The following is a 16,963-nucleotide window of genomic DNA, read 5'->3' as shown; positions in this document are numbered from 1 at the left end:
TGGCAACAGCCCCTGGCAGGATTGCTCAGGACCCAGGCATGGAGCTGGCAAGGTGGCCCCCATGTCACCTTGTCGTCGTGCCTGGGAGGATGTTCTTGTCTCCACAGTGTGGAAAGCACTTGGCCTCTGGGTCAGTCCAGCTGTGCATCCAAATCCCTGCTGGGACCCTCCAACCTCCATGGGATGAAGCCACTGTGTCTTTGCTTCATACCAGGTGACAGCCATGGTCTGTTTGAGCACAACCTGGACCGAGGCTTGGCCCTCTTTAGTCCCCTGTCTGCAGATTATGGGAGCTGGGTGGCAAATGTCCCTGAGTGTCCCTGATGAGAGGGTTGGGTGAGCCTTTTGCTGAAAGCCTCATGCTTTTTAGCAGTTTTCTGTTGTTGCCCGCTGAAGACTTCCCTCTGGAAGAGAGCTCCAGGAGCAGGGTGATGAGGCTGTGGAGCACGGAGAGCCCAGCAGCACCTGTCTGTGACACTGGGAGAGGACAGGGACTGGATTTTTACACCTTGTGGAGTCGTCCAGGGGGAGCTGGCTGGAACCCCAGCCATGTGGCTGCAGCCAGGCAGCGGCTGGGCTTCCACCCATGGGGAAGAGGAGGAGTGGCAAGGTGGGACACTGCAGAGGTGAAGCATGAGGTGGTCAGTGAGATCCAGGAGCTTTCAATCCAGGTGGATTTAGGGGTCGGCATGCAGAGGGCTGTGGACACACATGGTGTCGGTGTCGCCGGGCAGGCTGCAGGACAGGGAGCGCTGCCCAGCACGGCAGCCCAGGGGCCCGTCCTCAGTGGCCACCGGGACCTGCGGGCCCTGGGCAGTGCCAGCCCTGCCGTCGGAGCAGAGCAGGACGCTGGAGTCGGCCTCGCACTTGGTGGTGCGGCTGTAGAAGGGCTCCATGACGTGCCGCAGCTCCAGCGGCACCGACAGTGGCAGCACCTCCGCCTTGATGACGGCGCCCAGCGGCGCCTCGCAGGATGCACGAAGGCTCTCGGAGCGGCTCATCTTGATCAGCAGGTCAATGGTTTTGTTCTCAGCCTCGAGCAGGCAGCTGGGCAGCCCCTCCCCGTCTCCAGCCTCCCCCATGGCCGGACATTTGCTGAAGGGCCCTTGGTCTTTGCCATGGAGCTTCTCACTTCCCAGGCTCATGTTGCAGGGCTCCTTCTTGGCTGGCTGGACCTTCTCCAGACCTTCTGAGGATCGCTTCACTGACAGGTCCAGCGGCCCCTCGTGGGGTTTGGTGGCTTTCTCCAGCGCTTGGTGGATGTGGTAGAGCTCCCTTCGGATTTTGACCAGTTGGTCCCTCAGCTCTTTTTGCCCAGGGGTGTCTTCCTTTGCCAGATCAGACAGTTTCTTCTCCACCTCTTGGTACTCCTCTAAGGTTTTGGACAGGTCCCCGATGAGCATCGTTGTGGCCTCAGAGTCTGTCACGGTGGCAGAGGTCTCTTGGGGTCTGCTCTGCTTGCAGGGCCCGTGGTCCGGGTCAGCACCCGCAGCAGGAAGGACTTCGGTGTCATTGCCCCTCTCTGGTTCCTCGGCCTGACCCACGAGGACCTCTGTGTGCCAGTGGTCCAGGGCCTTGGCAATGTGGCCAGGGTTGGCCCTTGAACCACTGCAGAGAGTAAGTGGATACAATCAGTAGGGAAAAGGACAGGAAAGTGCCTGGGCATATGTCCAATGCCAGATTCAGCCAGGGTTCCTCCACTGGCTGCTGCCAGCATGAGGCCCTTCCAGGAAGGATTTTGGTTGGAGCGTGCAGAGCCCTGACTGGACCTGTTACTGGCATTGTTTTCCCAGGAGGAGGATGAACCCTGACACACGCTATTTCATGAGACCCACCGGCAAAGGGAGAGACCAGCCTGGAGAGATGGTGCTGATCCCACCTCAGCTGGCCAAATCTGGATTTTCCCTCTGCTTGAAGCACTGGAGAATGTTGATGGAAATGACTATCCCACAGTTCTAAAGGCCCAGTTGGAGGGGATGTCTCCAGCCAGCCTGAGAACAGGGAAAGGGCAGGTGGAGATAAAAAACCATGGAGAGCTTCTCCAGAGAAAGCTCTTCCTGGTGTCAAAGCAGTGGGTTTACTGTGACATTTTTCTTGGAGCTACAGCTGGACTTGCACAACCATGGGAGGAAGTGAAATTCTGTTTAAAGGAGCTGTGCACATTTCTAGCCCCAGGTAAAAGGAAATGTTTGGCAACGTGACCCTCCTTCTGGGCTTTGAAACCAGAAGGTGAATCAAAGGAATGCAAATGGGTATGTTTAAAAATAGGCAATGATTGTTCCAGCAAACCTGGGATATCTGGGGACATAAGAGGAGCTTTCCTGAGGCCTGGGGAGCACAGTCCACACTGCACAGACAACACATCACCTCTGTACTATGTAAAACAGGGGAAAGCAAGGGACATCAAGTGTGACATAGCCCAGGTGCTGGGACACAGCTGGAGGGCAGGGAGTCCTGCTCTGAGGGGGCACTGGTGTGGACCACCAGCCTGGATGGTGCTCAGCCCTCTGGGAATCATCTCATGGATTAGTGGGGGGATCAGTAATACAACAGGGTATGAAGATGATGTTTAAGGTCAACCAGCTATGAGGAAGAAGCAGAGAAATCACAGGCACCTTACCTGCCCTGGTAGCTGAGTTTTCCAGGTATCATTCTCTCAGGTCCTATCAAATCCAGCCCATTGACAGGGAACTTCCTCTTCAGTTGGTTTCCTGGAGGGCTGCTGGTCTCCAGATGGGTCATCACTGGCAACTCGGATTTCCGGACGCCGCCGTGTGTGAAAGCGCCGTCCTGCGTCCCCATCATGGTTTGGTAGATGTCAGTGGCTGGCTTTTTGCGTAGGTTGTTGAGGCCCAAAGCTGGGTTGCTCTCCTTCTCCTGGGACTGCCATTTCTCCTCTTCTTCCTGCCCCAGCATGGCAGGGTGGCTGAGCTCAGAGCTTGGCTCCTCCCGGACACCTTTGGACCAAGGAAAACCCGTCTTCAAGACAGGTACCTTCAGCTGCCCAGGTTTGGTTGGCTCGCTGGAAGGTTTGGCCTGGGCTGGTGTGGACATGACTGAGCCCACCAGCTGCTGGGTGTCTGGCTTGCTGGAGGACATTTTGCTTTCTGTGGACCCAAAGGTGTGCTCGAAGAGCAAGGGGTAGTAAAAGCGGGGAAGGAAAGCTGAGCGCTCGGGACTCTGCAGAGGCTGGAAGTGGGAGGGGTTGGGGTGCATCAGCTGGGCTGTGGAGGCCAGGAAGGGCAGCTGAGCCAAGTGTGGGTGTGTTGTCATGCTGTTGGCCATTGTGGGGCTCAGGTAGGAGAAGAGACTGGGGTTTAGTGGGTAGTTGATACCCAGCAGTGAGAGGTTCAGCCCCTGAGGTTCATGGTAGTCACTGTAGGCTGGAGGGGGGTAGCATGGGATGATGTTGCTGTCGGTACAAGGTGGGGAGACCTCAGGTGTGTTCCTCCTTTGGCCATTTGCCACCAGCTTCCACTGTTCCATGAGGATCCCACTGCTTGCCAGGCATTTCTTTGGCACTTTGCAATGCTTTGGCTTAGCATCTAGGTCAGGGGAGGCCATTTCCCTGCTTTTCATGACATGGTTCTTGAGAGAGAAGACATCCGTGATGATGAAATCGGGCTCCACCTCCTTGCAAGGTTTGTTGTCCCTCTTGTTCTTGAAGCCAAAGACCAGAGTGTTCACTTCTGGTTCAGCTGGGTCACCTTGGCAACCTGCCTCTTCAGGTTTCTCTTTCTTCTGCCCTGCATCCATCTCCCTCAGCAGGCCTGCAACATCCTCCTCCTCCTCCTGGAACTGGCCACCCTCTTCCCCAGCCCCTTCAGCAGGCAGGATCTCCACCCCTGGCTTGTCCTCATGGCCATCCCTGCCAGAGGCCTGCTTGCTCCGGCCCAGCCCTGCCATGGTGGCCGAGGAGTCGCAGGTGTCCTGCTCGTCCCTGCGCCCGCGCGGGCGCGAGGGCTCCGCCGCCTGCAGCAGCCGCAGCTCCGGGTGCAGCAGGTTCCCCTTCTTGTAGGGCCAGTCCGACTCGATGAGGAGGGACAGGGAGTTCTTGCACAGGCTGTACTTCATGTGGTTGTAGAGGTGGGACTTCTCCATGCAGGTGAAGGGGCACTGGAAGCATTTGTAGTTGTAGGGTTTGCCCCATGGCCTCGGGATGTAGTGAGGCTTCTTCGGCTTCCTCTCCTTGTGCTTGTACACCGAGGTCAGCTTGCAGCCCACGTCGTCCTTGGACATGGTGATGGTGCCTGGAGACAGCTCCTTGTGGGAACAGAGGGGCACAGTGTATGAATCTTCCCACACCTCTGCTTGAAGCGCTGTATAACCTGGAAGAAGGACAGCATGGAGGTGGTGAGCTGTGCCTGCAGCTCCCCAGGGGGATGGCTCTGCTCCGTGGGCATCACCTGACCCCAGAGACCAGAGCTTCTGGGACCTCAGTCTGGAGATCCCATGCTTGGGATTGAAACCCAGGCCAGTGATGGAATTTTTGCCCAAACCCTACAGGTATTCCTGTACATGCTGATCCTATTCTCATGCTGACCCTCATCTCTCAAACCACTCCAGAGGAAAAGGAAAACAAACACTATTAATGGCGTTGGAGCTAAACCAGCTCGAGGTGACATTGAGGCACCCAGGTGACCTTCCTGCCCAGCTGGAGCCTCCCTGGGGCAGCTCCAGCCCAGCCCAGGGAGTTTCCCTGCTAAGGGCAAGAAATGAAAGAGAAAAGCATAGAAACCCAAACACTGTGCTGGGCACAAACCTGTATGGCTTTGCCTTATCCTGGGGTACTGCAGTTCTAGACCCAGCCAAGGTGTTCCAAAGCTCTGGCACCAAAGCTGGTGGAGAGCTGGGCCAAATGCAGAGACTTGGGACCCTGCACTTGAGAGTGTGTTCTAGGTGCAAACAGGGCAGTTGGATGGACAGACTAGATGGGAGAGGCTGTGGACTGAATGCCTGGATCTGGGTGTTAGGGCTGGAACAGCAGTCCTGCCTCCCTGGCTGTGTGGGACCAACATTGTCCTGTGCCACAACACGGGTAATCCAGCCTGAAAACCAAACCAGGCTAAACTACACTGCTCCACTTCCAGGTGCCTTCCCCAAGACTGAAATGTCCAGGCAACATCCCCAGCAGAGACCTGACACTGGACTGTCCCCTCTGTGCTTCCCACCACAACCTTCCTGGGGAAAGCAGGATCACATCTGTCCCACAGCCTGTTCCCCCACCAGCTCTGGGAGTAAGCACGGGGGCAGAGCCTTCTGACTCCTCATGCCCCAGAGAAGCCAGACCTGCACAGCCTCCATGCCCATGAAACTGGGCTCCTCCATAGATGGCCAAGCAGTCATGGGGCACCCAACATCGATGCAGGGCCTGTGTCACTCCTCCAGACACAGCTTTGCCCTGGAGGAACTTGCCAGCATCTCAGAACAAAACCTGCATTTCTCCTGGGGAGGACAGCAAGCTTGAGGGCACATTCTGTGGGTCTGGGGCTCATTTCTCAGGAGCTAAATCCTTCCCCCCACAGCAGGTCCCAGGGCAGAGCACTCCCCCAGGAGACCCCACAGCCAGCCTGGTGTGGGGATGCAGAGCCCGGGAAGGAGTGGGCAGGAGCAGCTGCAGATTTCCACCAATGTGGCAGCTGGAGCCATTCTGGGAAACAATCTGCTCCCTGGCTTTTGGGGGAAAGGAGGAGGATGGGAAGGGAAAGAGCATGTGTGTCTGCTGCTTTGGGCAGCTGGGACAAGGAGCTGCCTGGGGACAGGTCCGGGCAGTGGCTCAAGGACCTGACAGCCCCTGCAACAGGCATTGCTGCCCACCAGCCTGCACAGTGCCCAGCCATACCCCACATCCTCCTGCTCATGGTCTGGGGCACTTCCCCGTGGGGCTGGAGGGAGCTTTGCAGCTCCCAGGGCAGGGGAAGCAGCACAGCAGTGCCAAGGAACTCAGAGCAGAGTGGAATGGGCAGGGAAGGGGCTCATGCAGCAGCACCAAACCAGAGACTGGGTTGGCATGTTGGCCTCGTTACGGTCCCCATCCCTGTCCCTGTTGCGCCCCTCGGTGAGCCCCCATCCTTGGGGCTGCTGCTTTCCACACAACCCCACAGCCTTGACTTCACTGAGCATCCCACTCCATGTACTCATGGATGCTCTGGCTGCAGCCTGGAATACCAGTGGCCCTGGGGTCATGCCCCATGCTCCACTGCCCACTCTCCTCACCACGGGCACCAGTGGGCATCACCTTCCCCTCTGAGAGCATGGTGACAGCATTTGTGTGATGGAAGAGGGAATTACCCGCACAGAACCCTTTCCTACTTCCTTCCGAGGTTCACCATCAAACAGCAGAAAGTATTTTCCACCTGCCATGGGGACAGGGAACGAGCCATGCTGTGACTTTCCCCGGGCCAGGCTGAGCTGCAGGCAGGGCTTGGGGACAGCCCTTTGCACGCCCACGTGTGGACTGAACTGAGACCCGACCGTGCTGCTACGATCTGGTCATGCGGAAAACGGGCCAAAATGTCCCCTTGTAACGCACTCGTGTGCCCCGGGGGTCGAGGGGAGCCCCGGGGGTGCAGATCTGACCTGCAGCAGCCAAGGCTGATTTCTCCCACCGCAGTGGGATGCGCAGGCGGAGCTCGGGTCCCCCCTGCCTGCAGGGACACGCTTGTCCTCCAGTCCTCAGATACGGCGTGTGTGCCGCTCGCCCGCGAGCCGGGAGCGCTCCGCATCGCTGCGGTGCTCGGGGGAGCGATGCAGCAGCAGCTGGGCGCGATGGGATCCCTCTCAGCATCGTTCCTTGGCTCCAGCCACCGAGCCCGGGGTGCCCCGGGCATCCTGGACCCGCTTGTCCCTGGTGCTCTGCCCCGTGTCACCCTGCTAGAGGGCAAGGAACGAAGCGCGGCAGAGCGGGCAGCCGGGCGCCTCGGCCCCGCCGCGATGCACGTCGCCTGTTTGCAGGTCAGTTGAACAAACATTTGCTGTTTACATGCCAGAGGCAGATTAAATCTTTGCTGGAAGACTGGAACTGGTTGTTCCATTGTTGCACACCTGATCCTCCTCCTCCAAGGCTGCTGCGAAAGCCGTTTGTTCCCCTCCTGTGCCCGGCGGTGCGGGGATGGCAGGGACATGTCCCGTGTAGGGACAGGCAGTCTGGCTGCTTCCGCTTCCTTAACGCTGCAGAGAGGAACAGCAAGGGAGGAGGGGAACGAGCAAAGAAACAGGATGGGAGAGAGTGGGAAGGTGCCCTGCGTGTGAGCCGGGCAGACTCCGGGGAAGCGGAGGCATCCCCAGAGCCGGATCAGGCCCTGCGGAGCCGGGAGACAGGCGTTGTGGCTCCTGGTTGCTGAGCAGTTCCCGCACCAGCAGATCTTCGTGGTCTGCTGAGTCTCTCTCTGCCACAACACATTATTTCCAGTGGGCTGTCAGCTGCGGCGGGGGGGCCGTGCCCGGGGGCAGCGAGCGGCAGGGACCGCGCACCTGTGCCTGGGAATTGCAGCATCCCAGCTCTCCGCCCCGGGACCGCCGACGGGAGGGGAACGCTCCGGTGGAGGGAGCCGAGTGGCAAGGGGAGAGGAAAAAGAGGGAGAGACAAAGGGAAGGAAGAGGGGAGAGATGCCCAGGAAAGAGATTTGCAGTCCCCGGTGCTCCAGTGCTTTAAAAATCCCAGTCTAGTCTCCAGCCACAGGGATGCAGGAAAGGGCATGAAACCATCGGGGCAGCTGGATCACATCACCTCAGTTGTCCATCATGCCCCTAATAACAGCCAAAAGCAGTTTCCCTGGATGTATGACAAGTATCTATAGGACCACTCCAATTTTCCTAACCCCTTGGCCATCCCAGCAGACCAAGTGCCACTGGATGTAGCACTTGGCAGTGGCCCTTTCCACTCTGAATCTGCAGGAGCTGCTCTCGAAGCTGTGGAATTGTCCAGCCTACAAAGCATCCTGCAGCAGAGCACCCTGTCCAGAGCTTCATCCTCCAGCTTTCCAAGCCTGTTGTCCCCACAACTTTCATTTGATGCCTCCCAAGTCTCTGACTGGTGGAAACAGCAGCCCTGATCACTGTCCACCCTCCAGCCACATGTCTCACCGTCCCACCCCTGCTTCACCAACTCCTTTCCAGGCTGAGGCTGGAAAAGGGGCCAAACCCTTCCAGTCCTCACCCCTTCCTGAGCCTCCTCCTGGTCTGCAGCAGCAGGAAGAGGCTCAGCCCAGAGGGTTTCCTGTACCAACACAAACAATCCCTGACGTCCTTTCCACCCATGGGTGGGCATGTGAACTTGTCCCAGTCTGCTTTTACAGAGTTCCAAGAGCTTTTCTGGCTGCAACAAAGACCCCATCTCTCAGAGTGATGTCCTCCCTTTGCCACTGACCTCCGAGTCCTTCAATGCTGACTGGAAGGCTGCCAGGGAGCTGCAACGCTCCCATGGAAATTGGCTGCCCTCAGCCTTCCCCAGATGGCTGTAGGATATGACATGGAGGAAGGGGCTCAAGAAAGGCAATGAAGTTCTTCTCCACTCAGTGTTGCGATGAACCACCTTCCTCCCACCTCATCCTGCAGCCGAGAGCTCCTGTGTTCTCTCATGAGCTGGTCCTACCCTGGGTGGGAATTCATTAGTGATGCCCTGCACTTCCAGCACCAACCACAGGGACAATTCTTCTCTGCTTCTGCATCCACCAGCTGCTTCTTTGTGGGCTCTCCGGGTCCCTCATAATCCCGGGGCTCAGCATCACTGCAGTCCATGATCCCAGCACTGCTGTTCGTCCACAGTAATGGCCACCCCAGGGACGTGCTGCCCTGATGACCAGGACAGGACAGGACAGTGGGGAGCAGAATGGCACCTTAATGGGATCTCACACCAACCCTACAAACCATTCCGTTGCTGACATCAACTGGACTTCTGGCACTTCCCGTGGGGTTTTATCCCGTTTTTGCCAGCGCTGTGGCTGGAGCAGGCGGGCAGGGAGAGGGCGGGTGGCGGCGGGGAGCCACCGATCAATGCAAACCACTTCCCTACAATCCGCTTTTGCCGCAGGGGCTGCTCGGCTATTAGCGGCTATCGGGTCCCTTTTCGTTTTCATAGCCTGGGGTTGTGTATTTTGAGCTTTTAAGCGCTTATCGGAGGTTGGGATGAAGGCAATTGGCCATGGCAAAGCAGCAGGCACTCAGCAAGAGGAGAGAAGCTCGGCTGCTGGGGTTGGGAGCTCTGCACCTCCCCGACTACTGTGGGAGTGACTGTGTCAGGCCAACCTGCCATGACCCTTTGGGGTCTCTACATCGGCAGCTTTGAAATTATTCCCACCTCCAGCGGTGCCTTCTTCTGGCTTGATCTCAATTGTTGTACCAAAATCTCTTCCCCAAACCACATAACATCTTCAGAAAAACCTGGGGTTTCCCATCTGCCCCAAACTGCCAATCTTTCCTTGTCTGTCCACCCACCATATCCGTGTATGTGAGGCCAGAGGCTGACCCACATCCTATTGCTCAGCATGGCTCTGCTGCTCCGAGGGTTCTTCATCACCTGTTCTGTGTCTCCATATGTGGGGTCACCAAACCATGTGCTTCACATCCCAGGGCAAGCCAAAGTCAGAGTCATAGACTGCAAATCTTGATGGCATTTGAGTTCCCAACCTTTGAGTTTCCAACATTTGGAGGGATCTGGAATTTCTGGATGGGACAGCTCAGTTCTCTTTGCAGATGGCTTTTGGTGAGGACCACCTGCAGCCCCAAAGCCCAGCCCAGACACGAGGTGGTTCCATCTTTGTAAGCATTGCTGTCTTTGGAATTACAGGCTGTCTGGCATCTCCTGCCCAGCCTTGGGGTGTCCTTCAGCCACATGATGAAATTACTCCTTGCCATGTGCCAGAGCCACAGCACCTTCACACATACAAGTCTTCCCTAATTTTGAGTCAAAATCTTGTCCCTTTTGTGCACTTGTTCAAGCTGTGTTACTCAGTCTCAGCTCTTCCAAGATGCTGCTCCTCATGCCTCCATCCCCATAAAGCACCTATCTGTCCCTAAATCTCACCAAGCCTGAAGGCTCCCTGGGGCAACCCCAACATCCCGTGAAAAGCATTCAACCAAGTGGTGATGGGTTGGAGTCATCGCCTCTGCCTGTGACACTCACAACACAACTCACAGGCTCCTGGAGAGATGAGATCAGGCCGTCACAGCCTCCAGGCTACTCTCCAGAGACACGAGGGTGCTCCACCACAAGCAGCCTTCCTCCCACAGCCTTTCCTGCCGTGAGCCCTTCAGGGGAAGAGGCAGGTCCTGGCGAGGAGATGTGAGACTGTCTCTCCACATTATATCAACCACCTGCACAAGCTTGTGCCCAGGCCCACTGTGGGAGCTTCCTACAACTTCCTCCACCTCCGCTCTACCTGCTAATGGAGCCCCAGGAGACCACAGGCTCCCAGCCATGGTGTCAGCAGCTCGGTGGCAAACTGACCTCCAAATCTGTGAAGACAACATCGATCTCCAAATGAAAATGTGCAGCTGGATAGAGGGAAAGGTGATTGTGTACCCTTCCACCACAGACCAAGCCATGTGAGTGTCCTCAGTGTGGACACAGACATTAGATGGTGTGTCTGCCCCATGGGGAGCACAGCCTGGGTATGCCCCTTCTTCTGCCACCTTCTCTGCAAACTATGAGCTCTGCCACACCAGGTGCTTTTTGTCACCTGCTGCCCCATCAGCTCCATGATCTTCCCAAGCTTCTGCAGCCCAGTTCCTCAGCACCAACATTTAGAAACATTCCCCTCCTCTTTGCTTTCCACTTATCAGTGGGCAGTTCACACTCCTTAAATGCACTTGGAATGGGAATGCTGAGAAAGGAAGGTGACCTCTGCTTTGCTTTTGCTGGCCTAGCAAAGCTCAGCTCTTTTCAAGTCTCCTAAGAGACACCAAATGTGGCCAAAGGTTCCCATATTGATAAAACCTTTCTCACATCCCGAACTCTCTCCCAGGATAGACCTGCCATTCTTGTACTTGCTGCCCAGGAGTCCTTCACCACCACATCAGTCCCTCTTGCAATGAGAACATGCACTTTCTTTCAGTTCAAATTCACTTGATTTCCTTTGGTAACAGGAGCAAAGCATCTTCCCTCCTCCTCTGCCTGCCCAGCTCCTGCCTTGCAGCCCAGTGTCTCCTGCTCCTGGATGTGTCCATGGCTCTGTCCTCACTTATCCCTGCTACAGGAGAGGGGCTGCACACAAGGACATCATAGGCATTCCCCTCACCATTCCCTGTCTCCATGTCCACATCCAATGCTTCCTTTTACCTTCAGGGCTTTTCCCTCTCCTCTCCAGTTCTCAGCAGACAATGCTCTGGCTCTGCTCGTGTCATGGACGTGGGTCCTCTCCTGCAAAACTGCTTTTTAGCCCCTTGGCCCAGGCCATGCCCTGCTGCTGGGGTTGCTCCATCCCAGACCAGGACTTTGCCATTCCCTTCACTGAGCTCTGGCAGGTCCCTGCCAGCCCTTTTTTCCAGTTGGGAGCTGCACCTTCTCTGGTTCAGCACAACCCATTGAGCCTTGCCAGTACAACCAGTTTTTGACCCAGCATGTCTTTACATTTCCGATTTGGCCATGAAGGTACTGCAGGTGCCATGTCAAGGACCCTGCTAAGGTCCCTTAAACAGCACCCCTTTGTCTCCCTGCATCCAGGCAGTGAGTCATCTCCTCACAGCAGTCAGACTGCTCTGACACGATTTAGCCCCAGTAAATTCACCCTGGCACTTTCTCACCCTTCACGAAGATAGAAAGGACTTCAAGGAGGGCTCACAGCTGTCCCAGAGAACACATCTGGCTCACTCTGGTTGCTCGCTGATGTGTCTGAGCCACTTGTGCCACAGGACACCTCAAGCCAGGGGCTGTTGTGTCCCTACAGGGGCCTCTGCCCATCTCAGAAGAGTCTGGGATGGAGCTGGACGTGCCCAAGGATTGCTTGGCTGTCCCACAGTTGGCTCTTTTGGGACTTTCTGAGCTGGTACTGAGTTTCCCCAGGGACTTCCCAAGCAGAGTGTCACAGGTGGCAGCCACCCAGCCCTCATTTGGGATTGCCCTGTTCAGCCAAAGACTCTTCCTTGGTGCATCCCTTGGATAAGGGCCTGATTGCAGACACACTCATTTACTCCTTTTGTCCTTTTGGACCCTCCTGCCAGTCCAGGTGTGCAGGGGAGGGCAGAAAGGAGACCATAGGTCACAGGGAACAGACCTTGTCACAGACAGAGCACACCCCTTCTTTTCCTTGACTGGGACCCTGGCTCTTCCAGAGCAATCCCCAAAGATCCCCCTGTCCCTCTCCTGTGAGAGGACAGAACTTTTTTTAGCCAAAACATGGCCAAGATGAGGCTGTGATTTCAACCATCTCTAGATAAAGAGGGGCTGTGGCAATGCTGGGCCCCAAGGAAACATGAGCTTAGCCCTGCACCAGCCTGCAGGCTCCCAGCTCTGAATCCAGCCAGTGATTTAGGATGGAGCCACGAGGGAGACATTTCAGTTAAGACAAAGTCTAACCAGCCACCAAGAAACTGCCACCTGCAAAGGACTCAGTATGGTCAGGGTAAAAGACAATAAAATAAACTGAGGGGCTTGATTTGCCAATCTGGAACAAGTTTGGTGACCACACCAGTGAAACCCAGCCCACTCTAAAACCCATTTCAAAATGGTCTCTGTTAGGAATTTTTCCCTGTTTCTCCCTCCCCATCCTTAGGTGAGCACAAGCAGCTCCACATGCTAAATAAAACTAAGGAGAAGCTGTTTAACACTGGCTGGGAGAGCTTGAGAACAGCGGGGAAATAGCAGAGCAGAAACGCTGGTTGGGATGGACTCCAGGGAAGGTGGAAGAGCTGAGCCAAAAGACCTCATACAGGGCTGGCATACTCGGGCCAGCAGGCTGGGACACCACAAACCCTTCAGGAGAGAAGCTCAGATTGTTCCTGAGGGATCCCACGCTCCCAGCAGAGAGGGGAGAATCAGGAGGGACACGGCCCCGGGAGGAGGCTGGTCTGTGGGCACCCCAAGCACATCAGGCAGCACATCACGTCTCTTTGCAGTTTCTGTGCTGGCAGATTTCTCTCCAAAACACGTATTTAGTCTCAAAATGCATGTTTATTCTTGGGCAGGAGCGTTTGTGACTGCGGGCAGTGGGCACCTCTCTGCCTTCTGCCTGGTCCTCAAGAGTGGTGTTTTCTTGGGTTTTTAATGCGCATCGAGGGTGATGTTGCCTGGTTGTCTCCTCCCTATGCTTCCAGCTCCTTCGCCCCCAAATCCCGGCAGTGCCTGTGCTGCAGCACGGGAATGGGAGCCGAGGGACGTCGCTGAAGCCGGAGGCGAAGATGCCGAGCGGGCGGGTAGCACTTGGCCACCAAATCGCCCAGCGAGGTCTGTACTGGCCGAGGGATGACCAGGAGGAGCAACAACGGCCCGAGGCAAAGCCACCGGGACGAGGCAGGGATGTTATTAGTGGTGCATGAAACGGGAATGCAGCTCGTTAACCTGCTCTGCGCCGCAGGACCGCGTGGAACGGCCGCGTTCCCGCAATTCCCGGTGCCGGCACCGCCGCAGGCGCCGGGAGGAGATGCTGTGACAGCCCCCGAGACGCCTGTGCAGGAGGGGGGGATTTCTGTATCCCCCTCTAACCGAGGTCCCCTCCATTGCCTCTGGAATGGGCAGGGCTCTGAAATTCCGTGGAGACTCCAGGAAAGGGTAAGAAGACCAATGTGGGGTGACATATTCACAACCTCCCATCCCGGATTTCCACAGAGGGGAACCCAAATCCTCGTGGAGGAGGGAGAAGAACAGGGTAGCTCCATGAGACCAAAAAGGCAGCACCCAGTGGGTGCCCCAATACTGTCCCCGTCCCAGTCCCAGGATTTGCTGCCACCTTGATACATAGCTGGGCCTTACTGACTTGATTTCCTTGTCTCTTTTTTAAAGAAGCCTCTGACTGCTGTGAACTGTTCCTTGTTATGTGACCTTTTGATTTAATTCCCAAAATTCCTACAAACACACATCCTCTGGCATGAGGAAGTATGTCACTAGCTGACACCATTAAGCATTTCAGTAACTCATCTCCTCTGACAATTCAACAGCTCAGTTTAGTTTTCACTTCCATTAAGAAGGATTTAGAGAAAGAAAAAAGTATGGACAATAAGCTAAAACTATGTTACTGCTAAATTTTGCCCTTCCCCTGGTTTGTATTTCTTTTTCACAATTACAAATACTCATCACATCTCTAAACCTGCAGAAACCCACTGATCTCTATTATTATAAAAACACAAAGAGGTAAATACGTTCAAATTATCCTGCCTTCTGTGTCCTCCCAGGCTAGTCCACTTTTCCCGACGTATGGTTCCGTTTTTCAGTGGGAAGAACAGTCGTCTAGACCTCTGCCCCTCACCACACACGGTGGTGGGGAAACCATCCAAAATCCTCCCCAAACTTTCTATTGTCAGAGACTCGCGTGAGCAAATCCCGGCGAAGGCAGTCGGACGTGTCATTAGAAGAGCAACCCAAGCAGAAAGGCCCCATATGACCTCCCCGGTGCCGAGTGCCTTTAATAAGCAGGAGTTACACGGCTTGCGAAGACTCTGCAGAGCGGGATCAAAGAGCATCCCTTGGGAACAGTCGCCTCCCTGCACCCAGAAGAGTCACACATCCCCCGTCCGGGTACTGGCTCCTGCTCCCGGCCAAGCCCGGTGTGGCACTGGGCTTCCCTGGCACCACCAGATGCCTGGGAAATTATCTGGGAGAGTGCAAAACTGGCAGGAGAAGGCAGGTTTTAACAGTGGGAATGTTTTCCCCTCCAGTGCCTTGGTGGGTTTCGTTCCCTGCCCAGACCCGCAGTGAGACCCTCTGCTGCCTTCAGCACCTTCCACCCTCCGCCCACTCCATCCCTCCCCAAAACAGATTGAAATGTCAGGACTTACAGCTCGGCCCCTTCCCCCGTCCCGGCCGGGGCCCTGCGCAGGCCCGGGAGGCTGCGGGGAGGCTGCGGGAGTGGGGTGAGGGCTGTCCCTCCGTCTGGGGCGCGGCGTCCCCAGACCCTGCCGAGCCGGGGGACAGGTGATGTCCGAAGCCGCTCCTGAACATTTACAGGGTTGTTTGCAGGAAACATCAAACTCGGCAACAGAAGCGCCAACCCAGGAGTCATCCCCCCCTCGCCGTCCCTCCCCACCCTCTTGCTTGGTCTCATTTGTACCGATTTGCCCCGCAGGCTTCGCGCTGATTTGCCATGTCCCTGGCAGGGCTTCGACCGGGGAGGGGGAGCGGGAGCCAGACGGGGAAAGGATCGGGGGGAGCAGCCATGGGGAGGGTGGTGGGGACCAACAGGAGCCTGGCTTGCCAAAAGCAGTTCAGACCTAGAAAAAGCTTTAATGTGCACAGACGGAGCAGGCTGGGAGCAAAACCAGCTGGGCTGGAAGAGAACGTGCTCGGCAAGAGGCTGGTTTGGGGCTGGGTGCGTGCGTGGCTCCGGGCTGGCTCCCTGCTCCAACCCTCTGCCCCCGAGGGGGAGGCAGAGGAGGGAGGGGAAGGTTAGACATGAAATTTCCCTTTCCAACATCAACTTTTCCTATCGACGAGTGATGGGCAGGGTGCCAGCTTGGTTTTCTCCTGCACTAATGATTTACCTGCTCAAGCTACCACCCTTGCCCTGACAGCTCCTGCACCACATCTCCACATCAAGATCCCCCTTTGCACTACAAGATGTGTTCCCTCTAGCAGAGACCATCCCACAATCATCCCCACTCTGTGCCCACCCTGAAGCTGACACCACCAACCCATGCCATGCCCACCTTGGAGCTTGTGCTCTGGAATCCCTGTGCACGACTGAGCACCATCATCCACGGAGAGAGATCCCCCTTTCTCCGTTGGAGGTCCTTTTCTCCTAGAAGCGAGTCCCACACCGCCCAGTTGGGGTGCCTGGCAGCCACCAGTGCGTTGGCTCTGGAAGGACCGGGGGAAGCTGTATCCTGAGAATCGCCTCTCAAGATGCTGGACCAGCCCAGACATCCGCATCGTGCTGCTCCTGCTGTTTAATGCAATTCCTGAAAATCGGACCCTCCCAAAGCTGCCTGATGCTCTGGCCCAGCTCATCTCTTTGGGACAGAGTCAGGGGACACCGTGTCATGCCTCGCTGTCGACCCGCCAGCTCCCTGTCACCTGTGCACGTCCCTGGTGTGTTATTTTACGGGGCTGTGGTGCCAGCGCTGTAGCGCCGGGTCCAACAGCGGGCTCGGCAGTGTGGGGACCCCCTTGGCTCTGCACCCCCTGCGCCACGGGGGGGGCCTGGCTCTGCTCTTGTCCCCGAGCCGTGGCAGGGACGCAGCGCTACCCGGGCACTCGGCAGGCAGCCGGCCCCAATCTGCCGTGGCGCAGGGCCACCTGTGCTGGCTGCCCACGCCATCTGCGAGGGGGGGGCCCGAGGCAGCCGGCTGCTGTCCCCCCCGCCCCCGGGTCAGCGAGCAGGGGGACAACTGGGGTGGGGGCAGCACGGCTGCCTCACTCCATCCGAGTGGATGCCTCTGCATTCCGGAGGGGATGGGGGCAGCCCCCACGCAGGTTTCTTCTGGAATCTGCTGCCATGAGTCTTGCGGAGACATTTCTGAGCCCTTCAGTAGGGACAGTCTGCACTCCAGTCCCCCCAGAGGGCTGCAACATCCCACTCCCTGCTGCCTCTGGGTGTCCCGCGGTGCACGGGGACACAGAGAAACCCCGGTCGAGGTGGGTCTTTAGAGACGTCTTGGACCCGGCCCCTCTTGCACTGTGCACATGGCTGAGTACGGAGGATCCATCCCCTCCTGCCCCGTCCCAAGCGGAGCAGCCCAAAGCACCCCCGGGAGCATGTTAGGAGAGGTGGCTTTTCCTGTCCTCTTGCTCGTGTCAGTGGCAATTGCCATCCCCTCCTCCCGCCCTGCTCAGCTCGGGGAGCACCCTGAGAGCTCCGGCAGCGGCACACCCGCC

General features: G+C 56.9%; 1 protein-coding gene across 1 annotated transcript; it reads right to left on the bottom strand.

The window, feature by feature from the left end:
* Window positions 1-677: 677 nt before the first annotated feature.
* On the bottom strand, window positions 678-15,140 carry PRR35 (proline rich 35). Its single transcript, XM_071571519.1, has 3 exons — window positions 14,929-15,140; window positions 2,621-4,328; window positions 678-1,608 (listed from the first exon to the last, which is right to left on the bottom strand). The coding sequence occupies exons 1-3, from the start codon at window positions 15,089-15,091 to the stop codon at window positions 678-680; spliced, it is 2,802 nt and encodes a 933-aa protein (XP_071427620.1). The 5' UTR covers window positions 15,092-15,140.
* Between the last annotated feature and the right edge of the window lie 1,823 nt (window positions 15,141-16,963).

Source organism: Pithys albifrons, chromosome 16 (genome assembly GCF_047495875.1).
Source record: "Pithys albifrons albifrons isolate INPA30051 chromosome 16, PitAlb_v1, whole genome shotgun sequence".
In the NCBI taxonomy this organism is placed as follows: domain Eukaryota; kingdom Metazoa; phylum Chordata; class Aves; order Passeriformes; family Thamnophilidae; genus Pithys; species Pithys albifrons.
The sequence above is the reverse complement of the archived record's forward strand: the minus strand, read 5'-3'. Positions and strand labels throughout refer to the sequence as shown.

Coding starts and splice junctions, on each gene's coding strand:
- PRR35 (XM_071571519.1), bottom strand. CDS start 15,091: ATGTTCAGGAGCGGCTTCGGACATCACCTGTCCCCCGGCTCGGCAGGG. Junction 4,329..14,928: donor ACGGGGGAAGGGGCCGAGCT/GTAAGTCCTGAC, acceptor TCCTTCTTCCAG/GTTATACAGCGCTTCAAGCA. Junction 1,609..2,620: donor AAACTCAGCTACCAGGGCAG/GTAAGGTGCCTG, acceptor TACTCTCTGCAG/TGGTTCAAGGGCCAACCCTG.